This window comes from Bombus vosnesenskii, unplaced genomic scaffold, assembly GCF_011952255.1.
Source record: "Bombus vosnesenskii isolate JDL3184/JDL3185 unplaced genomic scaffold, Bvos_JDL3184-5_v1.1 scf7180000016279, whole genome shotgun sequence".
In the NCBI taxonomy this organism is placed as follows: domain Eukaryota; kingdom Metazoa; phylum Arthropoda; class Insecta; order Hymenoptera; family Apidae; genus Bombus; species Bombus vosnesenskii.
In genome coordinates this window covers 2,074,596-2,090,282 of record NW_022884348.1, presented here as the reverse complement: position 1 = coordinate 2,090,282, position 15,687 = coordinate 2,074,596, and the positions used below count along the sequence as shown (strand labels likewise).

At 36.7% G+C, this 15,687-nt stretch overlaps 3 protein-coding genes across 7 annotated transcripts in view; 1 reads left to right on the top strand and 2 right to left on the bottom strand.

Moving 5' to 3' along the window:
• The window catches only part of LOC117242888, a 137,801-nt gene extending 130,108 nt beyond the window's left edge, over positions 1 to 7,693 (bottom strand). The window contains exons 1-2 of one of the 3 annotated variants that reach the window (XM_033509938.1): positions 7,446 to 7,693; positions 6,383 to 6,478 (exon numbers count right to left, since the gene is read on the bottom strand). The gene's annotated coding sequence lies outside the window, so the exon portion shown is untranslated. Of the gene's footprint in view, positions 1 to 6,382; positions 6,574 to 7,445 lie in introns of all 3 variants that reach the window. The other 2 variants (XM_033509939.1, XM_033509937.1) reach the window with 2 other exon arrangements.
• Positions 7,694 to 11,944: 4,251 nt separating this feature from the next.
• Positions 11,945 to 15,251, bottom strand: LOC117242824 (DNA-directed RNA polymerase II subunit Rpb4-like). 2 transcript variants are annotated; one of them, XM_033509788.1, is made up of 3 exons: positions 14,529 to 14,671; positions 12,309 to 12,489; positions 11,945 to 12,187 (listed from the first exon to the last, which is right to left on the bottom strand). In XM_033509788.1, exons 1-3 carry the CDS (start codon positions 14,590 to 14,592, stop codon positions 12,013 to 12,015), a joined length of 420 nt encoding a protein of 139 aa, XP_033365679.1. In that variant the 5' UTR covers positions 14,593 to 14,671; the 3' UTR covers positions 11,945 to 12,012. The 2 variants fall into 2 exon arrangements, with proteins under 2 accessions (XP_033365679.1, XP_033365678.1); XM_033509787.1 differs by lacking the exons at positions 11,945 to 12,187; positions 12,309 to 12,489 and adding exons at positions 12,818 to 14,347; positions 15,059 to 15,251 and having other exon boundaries at positions 14,529 to 14,740.
• LOC117242822 (neprilysin-2) overlaps positions 14,817 to 15,687 on the top strand; it is a 38,713-nt gene continuing 37,842 nt past the window's right edge. The window contains exon 1 of one of the 2 annotated variants that reach the window (XM_033509780.1): positions 14,817 to 15,028. The gene's annotated coding sequence lies outside the window, so the exon portion shown is untranslated. The remainder of the gene's footprint in view (positions 15,029 to 15,687) is intronic. The other variant, XM_033509782.1, reaches the window with a different exon arrangement.

Below are 15,687 nucleotides of genomic sequence, written 5' to 3'. Positions count from 1 at the left end.
GTGTTTTCTCGGATAACGTGTACAGCCGCCGTCTGCCGCGATCGCGGCACAGCACGCTGCGACGCGGCGCGGCGGCTACGTGCTCGTCGATAATAATTATTGACAGATGGGACTGACTAATGCGGCCGCCGCTGCACCACGACATTTGTCTAGCGTGAGTAAACTTTTAGCTACGCAATCTCGCTTCTGGCAGCGGCGAGACCTTCCTCCGCAGGAGAACATCCAAGCCGACACACGCGCCGCGCTGCTGGCTGTCCCATGAATTCCGATCCCAGTTTCACGATTCATCCGCTGTCTTCGCGACGTTGACATTTCGCGAGATTCCCAGCATCGCGAACAGATACTTCCAACTTAGTACAGCGTGCTTCAAAACATTGTGCCGCGACATTTTAGCGAATCTATCGAGCAGATCGGATTTCACGTGACTAACGTTTAACGACTCGTGACGGAGCGAATTTTCTTCGATAACGGGATTCCGGAAAAGTAAGGGAGAGTATTTAAATGGCCCGCGTGTTCTACGGTCTTTCGCGTAATCGTAAAAGCCTTCAGTAAGATACAACACCAGAAATCCTGCAGATTTTGCTCCGAAACAACTTTTGCTCCGGAAGAATCCCAAGTGCCGAGTAACAAACAAACGCCTTTAATCTCGCGTCCATCTAATTTCTTTTACGACTCCGAATGACCAGATTTCGACAGCGTCGTTCGCGTTAATTAGAACCTTCTTCTTAACTCCGACACGCAAAGTACACCGGCGAAACGTTTAACGTCATTTATGAATCATCTTGTATATACAACATCGACGAACTCTCGGAAAAGACAGTTTGTTTTCGCCAGTGAGTCAAACGTACCGGGCTGCGCGTAGGCTATTTCCACAAAAAGTTGGAGAATATCAAAATGAAACGAACCACGCGCGCGATTTTCGACAAGAAAGACACGGCTTCGCGCGTGTACACGCAACCGGTGTCCCCGGTTCGAACATTTTTCTTCTTTTTTTTCTCTCGCAACCGCATGCACAAGGTGTATCGCCAGAGGTAAAGTATACCTGGTTAATTGCATAATTTCCTGTAAGAAGTATTTTTGTAGCGTGCCGCGGTTCTGGATCGCGGTATCCGTCGTCTGCGACACCAGCCTCTCGCGGAGTAAATAAAAGATTACCGGGAGAGGACTTTAACACCTACCTCGCATCGGCTGACGAGGTGATGCAATCCGCGCGCTGCTCCAGGCATTCTCGAACCGTTCTCCTCTCGCGGATCGAATTCCTCGGCGAGTTACGCGCGCCGCGACAAATCGACGGTTAGCCGCGAAATTTTACCGAAATGATAGAAACCGAGGTAAACAAATTTTATCAGAGGCGTACGATGTACGATTAGAATTAAACGAACGAGATGAACTGTAACAATTAAACTCTTAACTACAGGTGATATTCGGATTACATGGTAGTTTCCCTTTTTTGTTTTTTAGGAACGTGAGAAAGCAGAAGAAATTTCGTAATAAGCCCGTAAACGGCATTAAATAATCGTTCGTTAGTATTGAAATCGATGGGAAGTAGAAGCTACTACAACTAAAAATTAGAAAGTGTCGATTTCCACATACGTTATGTTATTTTTATACGTTTCTATTTATACGCTTTCGTTCGAACCTACGAATCTGTTAGAACCGAGATTGACCAATTTCTCAAAAACAAATAATTTAGTTTCGTAAATTCGCAAGAGAACGACATAAATAATCGTACGCCGCTAGATAAATTTGAAACATAACGTAACACCATCAATTTCCCCTACTTCCAAATTCATAGAATTGATCAGCGTAGTTTCCACGCAGCTCGTATAATTCGCCCCAGTTTCATAAAACACCCCTGCTTCGAGCCTATACAATAAACTGTAACGTATACACTTAATTCGAACCACGGTCTCCTCTTTTAAAATTCAATTACGCGTCTACAACACCGTGACACGTTACGCGTTAATAATCCATGACGGTCGATGGAACGCGAATCTTCGTGTCTATTTAATTCTCGCCAGCAAGAACGAACAAAGCTGCGGCAGGCTACGAGATAGATAAGAGCGCCTTCGTGAATTTGTTTTTCCAGCGCGATAAAAAGCTCCGCGCCGACAGATCCGAGATTCGCGGAAACGCAGACTGACTTTCGATTCGACGAACTTCGTCGCACGGGCCGTTGCACAGGCGAATTTCGTCGCTCAGCGAACCAGCAGCACGACGGCGAGGTACGCGATTTCGTGCTCATCCGAACGAATAACGCGCCGTTCGACTCGGATAAAACACTTGTTGCGACCCGTGGAAATCTTCGCGACGACACGATGTTACCATCCGCCATTTACAACGAAATTACGATCTATGATTAGCAACGAAGTTAAGATCTATCGTTCGTCGTTTATTCGTACGTTCCTTGATTTATTTAATCCCGAAGCAAAAATTTATGTCCTAATCTCATTTGTGTCTTAACGAGCAAAAAGATCTTTGATGTTTCGAGAGAATCTTAGCATACACCTAAGACGACAAATCAGTATCGACAACGACTTTTTCGTACTTTCGTCAAATTTACGAAGTTTATTGATAATTAGAAAATACTATTGGATTTAAAATAACGCGAAGGTTCTGAAAATCTTTACGACAGCTGTTTCGTCAGTGAAATTTTGTAAATTTTCTAAGTTGGTCAAAAGTGATATATTCTCCTGCAAGTAGTTTTACACTTGTTGTAATAGTGACATTTCTAGCAATAAAGTAAATAATATGTTACAAGTAAATTTTAACAAATTACGAGCCTGGTGTACTTTCGAATAATATACGAACGATGTAAAGAGATGTGGAGCACGTCGACTATGCGCGGTATGGAGCATGTTCCATGTGATGTCGATGATGATGACGATAATAGTGATATAGAATATTTGTTATCTGATATATACGTGCATTGTTACGTAGTGCATGGCTATAAAAATGTTAATGATGGGAAAAAGCAGATATGTATTCGCCTGTAGGGGCACGAAGAATATGTTGTACTTGCGAGTCGAACATATGGAAGATATAGAAGATAAAAATAAAATGTACAAAATGATACATATCTGTTCAAATTAAATATAGATGAATTTTTTATAACGGAAATACACAGTTTCTCTAATTTTTTCTTATAAATTACTTAGATTACTTCGTGGTAAATATCACCTTTTCGCAAAACCAATATTCACGTTTCTCTTCGTGCTATACGAATTATTATTATGAATTACTATAAATGTATTAATTTGTTCATATTTCAATATTCGTTTCTTTAAATAAATCTTTAAAGTCGTTTCCATGTTACGCGTGATTATCTTTCTACGGAAATTAAATTAAGAGTTGGCTGCCATTTGAACGAAATCCTGGCTAAATTATTATCTGTATTTTGGATTCTGCTTAAATATATTATTAGACGCAAAATTTAATACATTATTATTCATTAACTATATATGAATATTATAATTAATACGAATAATATGAGCAATACGAGAGAAAAATGTACATGTATAATGTACACTGTAATGCAATCTATTAATAATTTGATTCGATACGAAATAACATGTCCGAATACCTTCTGTTAATTTGATCACCTAAAAAATATATAAAAACCGTGATACAATAGAAAATCTGTTACATGTAATTTTTTAAACGACGTCTAATTGATATGTCTCCTAATGGAACTGTGTACACAAATTTTTTAATAAGATAGACAAACCAAAAATGAATATAACGAGCTCAAGTGAGCTGATCCTTTTTCCCTCATTATCGAGGAGCAGCAATTTAAATTTTCCACATGGACACCTTTCTCGTAAGATTTAACGCCATTAGATATCCTTTTCTCGAAAATATGTTGGGATTGAAACGCTGAAGGTAAAATGTTTACTGTAAAATATCGGCTTAGATTATTCCATATTCCGTGAAATTTGTCTTCGCAATCCAACGAACGTTTACGATCAGATTAATATTTAGGTTAGAATAAACAGGGGAAATAATAAATTTCATATTTCGGGCAATAAATATGAAATAAACATATGCAAAAGTATATAAAAATAATAATCACAGAATCATTTTATCCTTCGAGGAAAATAAAGATGTGCTGTTTTACAGAATCCTTAATGAACCTAACAGACATAACTCAAAAGACGTTGCATTTGAATAAGCAATCCATTAAAAAAAATCTCGAGAATATAACGAAATTATTCGTAATGCTATATAATCCACTAACAAAACCGTTACAGTAAAACGACTCGAAGCAAACAACTTTGATTTAAGAGAACGAAATTCCTTATTCATCCAGCGAACAGATTTATTGGAATATTACCAAGCACATAAATTTTAAATAAGAAAAGCAAATCCGAGATGATTCTTCCTTCCTCTTGTATGCTAATTCCTACTAATAATTCTCGTCTCCGTATCAATGCCGTACGAATCGAATGTTCGCAATCGTTTGCATCTTCAATTAACGACACATTCATTTTTCACCGTATGCCGGCCGATAAATAACTAGGTTAATTTTACATATACAAGCGATCCACGACAGTGATAACTGTTATCGCTCGAAACAACTTGTCTGTAAAATCAGTTCGAATCTCAATGATAAAACACCTCGTGAACACCAGTTACAAAGCACCTAATATCTCTTCGTTTGTTATCACTTTGAAATTCTTCTTGAACAAAAATTACGTCAACGCCTCGAAGCAACCAACCTAACGCTCGTTCGATATTATTAACATGTGTCCAACTCTGATTACACGACAGACGCTAGTAGTGTCAGTGCTTGGAAATAACGAGATTCGATCGATGAGTGTCTTCGATCGCATCTGTTTGTAAATTTGTTTGTACGCGAAGAAAAGAGAAACTTCCACCTATTTCGTTCGTCCAACACGGCTACCTTTTAATGGCTATTGTCTACGTTAGAATTCCATTAGTTTCAACTCGTCTCCAGACAAATAATTCGTGTAATTAGAGTTCATATAATGGGAATCGGCCCTCTCTATCTCTTTTCGACAACTATGATTTCTCAAACACATAACAGGAATTCACGTTCTGACAAGTGGACTCAATCGGCTTATATACTTTTAATCTTTAACGTATCAAGGATCGATATTCTTCGTTAACGATAAAAAGACCTCGTGGTTCTTTAGAGTTATTGCGTTAGTTTATATCGTTGTATGTTTATCATACTAATGTACTCGTTGAATTTAACGAAGATACCATGCGTAAAAATTGTGAGATTAATTTTGTTATACATAAATATTATTTATTTGGTATGTAGGTTCTCCATTCATACTAGATTATAAATATTTATAAGATCTCAGAATTTTATAAACATAATTAAAAACATGGAACATAAACAGATTAGTTTAACACACTATCGACATCGCTGAGTAACACTCTTATCTTGGTACGCTACAAGTTAATCGAGCACTAACTAAAGTTTCGTTCTAATAAAAAAGAGAGTTATATTACACAACCTTCTTTTACTCCCAGTACCGTTTTCTAACGCGAATATTCATTCCCCTTCGAAACACTAGCGACGAGTTCTACTGGCCATTTATTATTAGTGATTGCGTAAATATTATGTAGTAGGTTCGCTTTGGCTTCATTCAGGACAAAGTGGACCGATAATATTTACTATGTATGTATATACAAAATCTGGTGAGTGAATGTTTACGTGATACAAACAGAATTACGCAAACCTAGTAACACAATGGCGCTACAGTAATCCTATATTCCGTTCATTTACGTGACAAACGTGCACGTCGATGCCGTCGGTGTCGACCGAATAATAAAGACTCCGCATGGTAGTAGTCTAATTCGCGCGATCAAAGGACATACGTTCCGCGGGAATTCGAGTGCATTCAAATTACCCGTCATTCAGCCGAAAAAAGAAAATCACAATTCCTCGAAGATTTCCCCGTTCGAACTACCCGCGATTTGTATTTACACGCTTGACGTTGCATCGTACGTATCGTAAACCCAAGAACATTTAGGTTAGGAAACGTTGGAACAAGAATGGTACCTCGGCCATTAAAATTCAGACGTTCCGTCGTATACGCCAATGGCGCCACAGATAACTCGCTTTGATCAAAATCAAAGGGAGGAAATACATAATATTATTCTCAAAAATATTCCATCGACAAACATTAATCTATATATCGAACGATCTTCTGGCATTGCAGTCGCAAAAATACACACTAGCACGAGCCACGTTCCGCTACAGTGGATTCGTGGAACGATGTTTCCTTCGCGTATACCTACACGTAAGAACGCGTTTTGGCGCGTAACGATAGAAACAGACGCGACAATGACAGCACGTCAAAGAATGTCGCGTCAACGGTAGAATGAATGGGGAAAAGTATGTACTCACCTCTGTTGCAAAAAATGTCAACAACCGACGTATTCTTCGAACGGGATGTTTTTCGCCTTATCTTCGACGTTTCGATGTCGCGTGGGCAGTCCGCTTCTAAGTAAACAAAAACACAGACTTCAAATCGTCGATTCCCTTCCACGGGAGTTTCTCTGTTTCTCCCGTATATGTAATCACTCGCGTGGTCCTTTCTTTTTTCGATCAGTAAGAAATAGTCGTCGAGAAGAGCGCGGCAACAGCAAATGCGACAACAGAGGTTAGAGTCGTGACAAAGATATATATGTAATATGAGAATCATACGGAGAAAGAGACGAAGATAGAAAGAACGAAAGGAAAGGATAGGAATAGAAGAAAAAGAAACGAAACACGAGAAAAGTAGCTAGAGATAACGAGTACAAGTTTCCTGCACTTGAAAGAGTATATATGTGAGATACGGGAATCTCACACGTCGATCACCAGACACGAGAAATACTTTCGCCGAGACGAAAGGCTTTCGTCGGTTCGCCGACGATTCGATTCACTGGTCGTCAAGATGTCACGTCGTCAGTGAATCCACATGATTGGCCCGCGACTTTTCGAACGTCTCTGCCCGTTTCGACGTACGGGTCTCACTGCTACAGTTTTTCCACCGAGGGTCGTCAAAAAGTGAAACTTCCCTCAACTAGAGAAACGATTTGTAATTTTGTTTGATTTGGAAGGTGCGTGGCTGCATGCGTGGCGCGCGCGCGCGCGTGTGGTTCGAACTCTCGCGATGAGGGAGATAGTCCTCCTCCTCCTCCGGTGTGTGTTCCTGCTCAGGATCCGATCGAGCAGACACTGACCCCACGAGACGACGTCGGAGCGAACAAGAGAGACAACGAACGAGACATTCGAGAGAGAGAAAATGACTGTAGGAAGCGTACGCGAAAGATGAACGAAGAAACGGAGAAGGGGAAGAGAACAGAGTGCAAGAGAAAAGAAATCGGAGAAAGAGACGAATGAACGCAAAAGAAAAGAACGAGAAAGAACGAGAAAGAACGAGAAAGAAAGATAGTTAACAACAAATCGCGAGCGCGTATAATACCGGACTCACAGTTGGCAGTCTCTCCTCTCGTATCTTCTACCGCCAAATTAACACGCGAATGTCATTCGATTCGTCGAGAGATCACGAACTAATTTCAAACTGATTTCGTACGCACTGATTTTAAGTAATCGTAACACTGGTACAAAGTCACCGTTGATATTTTAGCGTTTCGTTCGGCGAGACACGAGTTCGCGCGCACAAACAAAACGTGTCAGCACGTCGCGCGCTTGTTTAGAATATACTGAATATATTTTGACCCGAGCGCTCTGTTCTGGCTCGGCGCTGGCGCTTCGCGCGTTCGGCAGTCTTCGGTAGCGATCGGTCGCGCTCGGGCTCCGTAGCCGAACCAACCACGACGCCCGACCAACCGCGAACGAAACTCGCGCCCTCGCTCGATTGTAAATTACCTTGCAGGGCCGATGCACCGCGATCCATATTTACAGAAATGATAGCAATTTCAGTTTTATTTTTTTTCCACAGTTCGAAGAATAATGCTACGAAAATACACCTGCCATTCGAAATCTGGATTCTCGTACCGAAACGTTTACCGATTTCCATGTCCGCCTCGTCACAATTCGAAAACAAAGAAACGATGTACAACGTACCGCGTATTTCTACTTGTTACGATTTTATTCGGTAATACTCTTATCTATTGCATTTCTCATATATCGTATGATTTAAGAGGTATAAAATGTCTTTTTTTGCTTGCAACGTGCACTTGCAATTCCATTACATAACGAAGACAAACATATTTCTATAAAATGAATGCCAAAGGTTCAATTACATTGTTCGGTCGTCGATAGTTGATAAGAATTACCAGTGATCAAAATGTCAACTTCGTTACATCGGTAAGGTTGTAAAACCCTTATACGTCGTTTATTACAATGCATCTTATCGAATTAGATTACAGTTTTTGCTACGAGTGTCTAAAAAGTACGAGAACAAAGCGAATCAGAAGATACACCGAGAAATACCGGCATTCCGCTGTAACTTTGAACGAAAATTAGATGAATACAGAACAAAGTGAAGCCTTCAAATCGTACACTACTTACTTAACATATCGTATGATGCAAATAAACTGTGAATCGTAATAGCATTACAAATTCATTTAACCTCCGGAGAAAAATTTATAAATAAATATTAATGCGCAATACGAACCAGTGGATAGATACATTCCGTGAGCGTTTAATGATACGGTTAATCGACGCAGAGCTGTTATTGCGATTCCATCAATGTGTTTCCCTTGCTCGTTAAAAGCGCGATATATATGTGCTTGCCATTAAACGGTCACGCTTTCATCGTACCACAAAAATCCTATCAAGAATTTTAATTGCATCGCGCACAAACGCGGCGTGAATCCTCCCAGTCTCCTTCGATATCATCGGATAAAGGTAACAACAGTATCGGAGGGCATTGTGGAACATACACTTTCGCATGTATACATTATGCAAATTAATTCCATCGATTGGCCGGTAGGCTGTACACAGCCTTATCGAGGGTTTTAGTAACTCTGTTCTAGCTACTGCTCTCGAGAACACAGCTATTCCAGGAGCCTCGTTTACCAGACAATTTCTAGAAAACTGCATCGTTCTAGAGGAACTAGCGAGGAAGCATCGAAAGGGTTAGTAGAAGAAATTGAACGAGGTGTAAGTTGTACAGAGGATATACCTTACAATTATTTCCACCTACTGCGACTAACTCCCTTATGATTCCCGTGCCAACGATGCAATGTTTCCAATATACCCTTTACGATGTTCTATATTTTCTTGAGTCAACTAGAGCTATCTTATTACGTTTGAACTGCTTGTACAATTTTTCGTAATATCCTTATTAAAGTTTTCTTTATACCTAGCTACTTAGAGTCGAAAAGCAACGAAGATAATACAGTAAAATAGTATCGACTCTCGTGATTAAAACCTGCCTTGTGTGATATTTTACGATTCGTTGAATGCCGGCTACGAACTTCTTATAGCCTATAAAGTATAATATTATTTAGCAGCCATTATCTTATACGAGGATATTCATATATTTCGATCTTAAGCGGTTAGGCCGGGTTCAGTTATTACGTTTTCAATTATTATTTACCGTTCCTTGTGTGTATTCTTGGCTGTTCGTCAACTATCACCAATACCCATAAAGTAGGATACGGAGATAATCTTTCCGTCGAGCTATCCTGCACGGATAGTCGGTAATCTTTGAGATAATGCTCCTTCCCAAATCAGTCCGATTTTGCTATCTTCCTACTTCCGCACGTATTGGAAAGACTCGCGCTATAAACCAAGCAATATTTTCTATGAATTTACAAACGATTAACGACCATCATAATTATCTTAAAAGGTTCCTTCGTGGGAGTAATCGAAGAACCGATTATCGCGTGCCGCCTATGGCGAAGTCGCTCTTCTCAATAGCACACACGCGATTAAGGTAAATGTATGTAAAGGACAATGTATAGAGTAGGTAGATCATAAATGTGTATGGAATCAAGAAAGCCACTAAATATAGCAGTTCTTATTTCGATAATGATCAAAAGGATGGATGAAGGAAACAGTCGAAAGCAAATAATTCGATTGCCTTATTTTTTCGAATGGGAAGATGGGAACATGGAAAACGGTGGAAAATTACATGCTCGTAGACGCGCGCCAAACACGCAATTGATCAATAAACCCTCACAAACGTAGCGTTTTATTTGCTACATTTCTTATTCATAAACTTGTAAGTCATTTTTACAATAATCGTAGATGTTAAATTTTCAATAGCGAGATAATACGATGGCCGTTTTCATAAAATTTTACGTTTTACAGGATAAAAATATGTATTTATTTTTGTTTGAATATGTCCTGCCTCTCTATTTTATCAAGAGAAAATGGGGAGAATTAAATATAGGGTGGCTGGTAACTGGTGGTACAAGCGGGAAGGGGGTGATTCTACGCGAAAAAAGAAGTCGAAAATATAGAATAAAAATTTAAAAATTTTAAAATTTAAAAATTTGAAAATTTGAAAATTTGAAAATTTGAAAATTTGAAAATTTGAAAATTTGAAAATTTGAAAATTTGAAAATTTGAAAATTTAAAAATTTAAAAATTTAAAAATTTAAAAATTTGAAAATTTAAAAATTTAAAAATTTAAAAATTTTTTAAATTAAAAAAATAACGTAAATCGAGACAACGATCTACAGTGAGATCCGTTATAACGAGACGCGATAAAGTGCACGCGTACCGAGCGAAAATTCAAAGCCGATTTTTTCGAAAACAAAGCCTCGAACGAAAAATTTTTATTCTATATTTTCGACTTCTTTTTTCGCGTAGAATCACCCCCTTTCCGCTTGTACCGCCAGTTACCAACCACCCTGTATACATACAATGAAGATGGCGTCTTGTTCCATACTACCGTGCGAAAGAAACGTCCGTGGCATAGATTTCTGCCTTACCTTCTTCGCTTTCTCACTTTTCGATTAATTTTCGTCAGTTTGGAATTTCTTCTTAAAAAATTCACCAATACCATGAATAAAACAATTACTAGCACGTATTTTCAATCATATTACATTCAACAATGAGTAACAGGAGAACCTGTAAACATGTCCAAACATGGATCTAAAGACATCGATATGTCGCCTAGGTTCTGTGAACTTTATGCTATGACTACATAGCGTAGTAATGCAACAGGCGTCGATGTATATACTTACATACCTGCAATCGCAATTTTGCGATTTGTCTTTCCATCTTTTCTGTAATAGTAGTTTGGATATTGTTAATAACCTATACGTGCAATTACTAATAACACGGATTCAGGAGGATTATCGAGGAATTTTCTTTCAAGCCGTTTCACAATCACTCGTAATAATTTTCTGTCCTTCTAATATATTGGCATTAAACTATAAAGAAGAAAGGGAAAATTAATATTGAAAAAATAAATTTGAAAAAACCAATGTATCATTTTCATGTGATATAAAGTAACAAATTATATAGCACCGTCCTAGATTCTTATCGCGTATATTATTCCGCGAAACGAGCATCAAAAGGAAGTTCGATCGAGGGTTCGTTCAACGACGCAGTGTAGTGATAATGAGGATCCATTCTTGCGTGCAGTCAACTGTATGTAATTATCCAATGGTAATACACGGTTAGTAGTAAGCTGTTAGTAAGATTAGCTGGTTCGTCTCAAGGGATTCGTTTAGCTGTCAAATTACGTAATTAGTTACCGTATATTATTGGAATTAAATAAAAATAAAATTCATAAATATTTAAATATTATACTTTCATACCTTTATGTAGATCAATTTTTTCAATATATAATTGCATACATGATTAAAGCTTCGATATATCTACATCTGTTATAAATAAATCTTTTTTATTTTATCTCCATTTGTAATTACATCCTGCCTGATATAAGAAACTATTTGTGCTCTTAAGGTACATTCATACAATCTTATTCACTCATGACATTATAAATAAAGAATATTATAAATAAAAAAAACTCAATTTGGAAATTAATAACATAGCTATTAGAAAAATTTTTATTTCGAGCTATATAAAATGATCACAGTGAAACGCACATTTTAAACTACATTCTAATATTGAAGAGATCGTTTCGTTTGTATGTCTTCTAATATTGTCCGAAGTTCCTCATCCTCTAATCGTCCTTCTAAACTGGGTATCAAAGCCTTTGCCTCTTCTGGCGTTTCCGGACAAAGATTTGCGAGCGAAGCTAGTTCAAATTTATGAAGCTTCTTCTGCATAAGTAAACTAAACAATACAAATTTTATAACTTACTGTGAATATTTTTTACTAAACAGGATAATTTAAGGAAGTAAATTTTTGTCTTAGGTATTTATGCTTAAGACGTCAGTTTTGTAAAGGTACTTACTTTCTTACAGCAGCAATGGTTTCTTTATTTTTAAATCGACGAAATCTGTTCGTATAAGTTAAACTCTTCATAAAAACTTCAGAAAATTCCTGTTCCTCCTCGGCTGACTCATTTTGCGCTTTCCTGTGCTCCAACAACATCAACACTTCCGAAATTAACAAGGTCTCTGCATTTTCAAATTCTAAAAAAAAAAAAAAATTACACATAGAGCTTTTATTAATCAGACAGTATCGTTTACGCAATTTACTTAAAACTTACTTTATTTTCTTTAAGTCACTCGTGGGTACATTTTTGATTGAACGTTACTAATCACAAATTTTTAATAAAATCTTATTAATCATATTTTGCAAAAAAGATACATTTATTATATAATATAAATATAGCACAAAACATTATATATAAATTTACATATTTGTATGTTGCTTATTCTTATATGTATAATTTAAATTTGTTATATATATATTTTATATATAAATTATTATAATATATTTTATATATTTTAACTTATATGCTTACTTTATTATTTTCAGTCGATCTTTTACAACTCTTACTTGAAATTCTTAATTATAAGTCTTAATATGTAATATCACAATTCTGGCAGTATCCACGAACTATAATATATAAATATTTTGCATTTTTACTAGATTAACGAACTGTATATCATTGATTTGGTTTATTTATATATCCCTTTTCCGTAAGAAAATCGTATATTTTTCGTGTTTTATTTACGTCAATTTTAAGCAAAACCCTAGCTTGTGCCAATCTAAGATAACCAACTTTCTTATTTTCTGCTATTAAAATTTGTTTGAAATCGAGGTAATTAGTAGGTACTATACGCGTAATTGAACAAAGCTCTTTTTCGGCTGAAGTTAATTTCTCATATCCTGGAAGACCTTGAATTGCAAGTGGCGGCGCCGTTTTTCGTTGTGCGATTGTACTCGATATGGAATTACTAAAATTAATGTTGCAACCAGGTAATATAGTCTTCCAGCTATATTCAGGATTATTCAAGTATTGTTTCCTTTCCTTTTCATTTTCTTGTCTAAGTTTGCTTAACTTTTGAAATATTGGAACACTATGAAAGTGTTCCAAACCGTTATTGCGGAATTCAAATAACTTATTAAGATAGTTTTTAAGTTCTCCCGCTCTATGTAAGCCTTCCATGAAATAATCGAACTCTATACCTCCTAATAATTGCATAAAAATTAGTAATCTTTCTGCAAGTGCTCTAGTTATTGTACATTCGTATCTCTGTATCCAAGATATAGTTCTTCTAAATGCTATCAGTCCATGATTACGTATAATTTTTCTTCTCCTCATACGTTCTTTCAGTCTGTTATTATATGCTTGTACTATAGCTACTTGTAATTCTTTTCCTAATTCATAATTATTATCACTTATATCAAATTCATCATAGTTCAAGGCAGAAATTAATAATTCTGCATGATTATCAAAATTGACTTCAAAATCTGATCTTGCTGCATTGTATCCAGCCAAAAGTTTACAATTAAGAGTATTAGGTGCAAACCGAGGAGGTTCTTCTAAATCTTGCAATTTATATAGATAAGGAATAGGTTCACAACCAACCAAACTAGCTTTTGTTTCTTTCATTTTTGGCAATCCTGCCAAAGCCTGATTATCGATATAATATTGAAGATAATGATTTTTACATTCTTCCGTTGATTTCCCTTGTATTCGTCTGGCCATGTCAACCCAATTACCAAAACCACACTCCTGTAAAACATCTAAACATTCTAATTCTTGTTTCGCTGTCCAACCGCTTCCATTGATCAAGGGAAATTCATTCTTTATGATGATATAGTCGTGATCGTTTCTGTGATTGCTAATTTCTGATCCATTGGAGAAACAAGAGGGACACAATTCCATACTATCACACACAGCACAACGAATATACGGCTCTGTCAATGCGGATTTGCATACGCGGCATATTGGGTCTGAAGTAATGATTTCATCGTTCACGACTGACGCGTCGAGTTCTACGTTATGCTCGATCTTTTCTGTTCTACTCGATGAGCAGTCTGAAAGAGGATAATCGTTACTTTAGGCCATGCCGCAATTAAACATTATTTTTACACGGTACAACGTAAAATGTTAATTGTTATCGGAAAAAACATTGACAAACGTCATATGATTATAGGTTAGAAACAGACAGTATTGTCTCCGTCTCTTCTTGCTAAATAAAAGAAAAAATAAACATACCTTTCGGAAATTGCAAGTCCGCCGCATCTTCCTCTGTCATATCAGTTAAATTTGGATTAGTCATATTGTTTTATTATATTAATTCTCTACAGTGCTCAAAAAGAGTCACTTCTTAAACGTGTACTATGCTACTAACAAATGGCTACTCACAAATGATCTTGTGCCAATTAGCTGGAGTTGTAAGTACTCGTTTCGCTCACCAGATGGCAGTTCTAGAACCATGTACATATATACTTGATCGGTAAATCTTTTAATCTTTTGTATTCTAGCGCCGCTATTTTAAATGTAACGCTTAAATCAGTTGACTACGTGAAGTGTGCAGAATTTAAGTTTCTAAAATAATTTAACATTTTTAACGTCCCGCGTAATATGGAAATCGAAATAGTGTTTCAATTAGTTAATAAACAAGATTAAAAAGAACGTCAAAGATATATGTCAGCTTTGTCACATTGAATGAGAAACGTTGAAAACGATGAGCATTTATTTTCCAAATACATTAGGTATGTATGTTATTTAAGAACGTATCGAACCTTGAAAACGGCGGTTGAATTACGAACATAACCTGAATGTATAAAATCGTGAAGGTCTCAAGTAAAATTGTATGTTTTCCGAATACGGAATTAAACAATTTGACATCGAAATAATTAACATGCGTAGTATACTATCTTTCAAATCGGTTAGACACGCGTACGTGTTAGTTACACAGATATAATGCCCTCGAACTGAGCGAACGTAACAAACCACGAAACTAAATATCTTTTTGGCTCAGGTAACTCGATACATATCTCACTGTCTTACGAAGGATAAGTTTCTCAAGAAAATTTTGTTGTATATAATTATGACTGACGTAACTGCGGTTCCATAGAATAAATTGTGAGTAATTTTATCTTTCTTATAAAAGTACAGTGATATCACACTGTTTGTGTCCGAATTAGTTTATCTTACTTGTAGATCTCCGTACTTATTTTGTTACTTCTTCAATGCGTGAGTTTATCTAAAATCAGAAAAATATTTTGTTGTATGTAATCCAATGTTTCAAGTCGAGGTGGTCTGATACATAAAAAAGCAAATAAGGTACAAAATGTATTAGAAAGATAGTATTAAAAAATATTTATCGAAATAAATATACAAACGTTATTTAGTATCATTCTAAGAAATA

What these genes read in the sequence shown, in the direction of transcription:
- LOC117242824 (XM_033509787.1), bottom strand. Translation starts at nt 14,592, where the DNA reads ATGACTAATCCAAATTTAACTGATATGACAGAGGAAGATGCGGCGGAC. An exon ending in GGACTTGCAATTTCCGAAAG is followed by an intron (nt 14,348 to 14,528) that starts GTATGTTTATTT and finishes ATCCTCTTTCAG; the next exon opens with ACTGCTCATCGAGTAGAACA.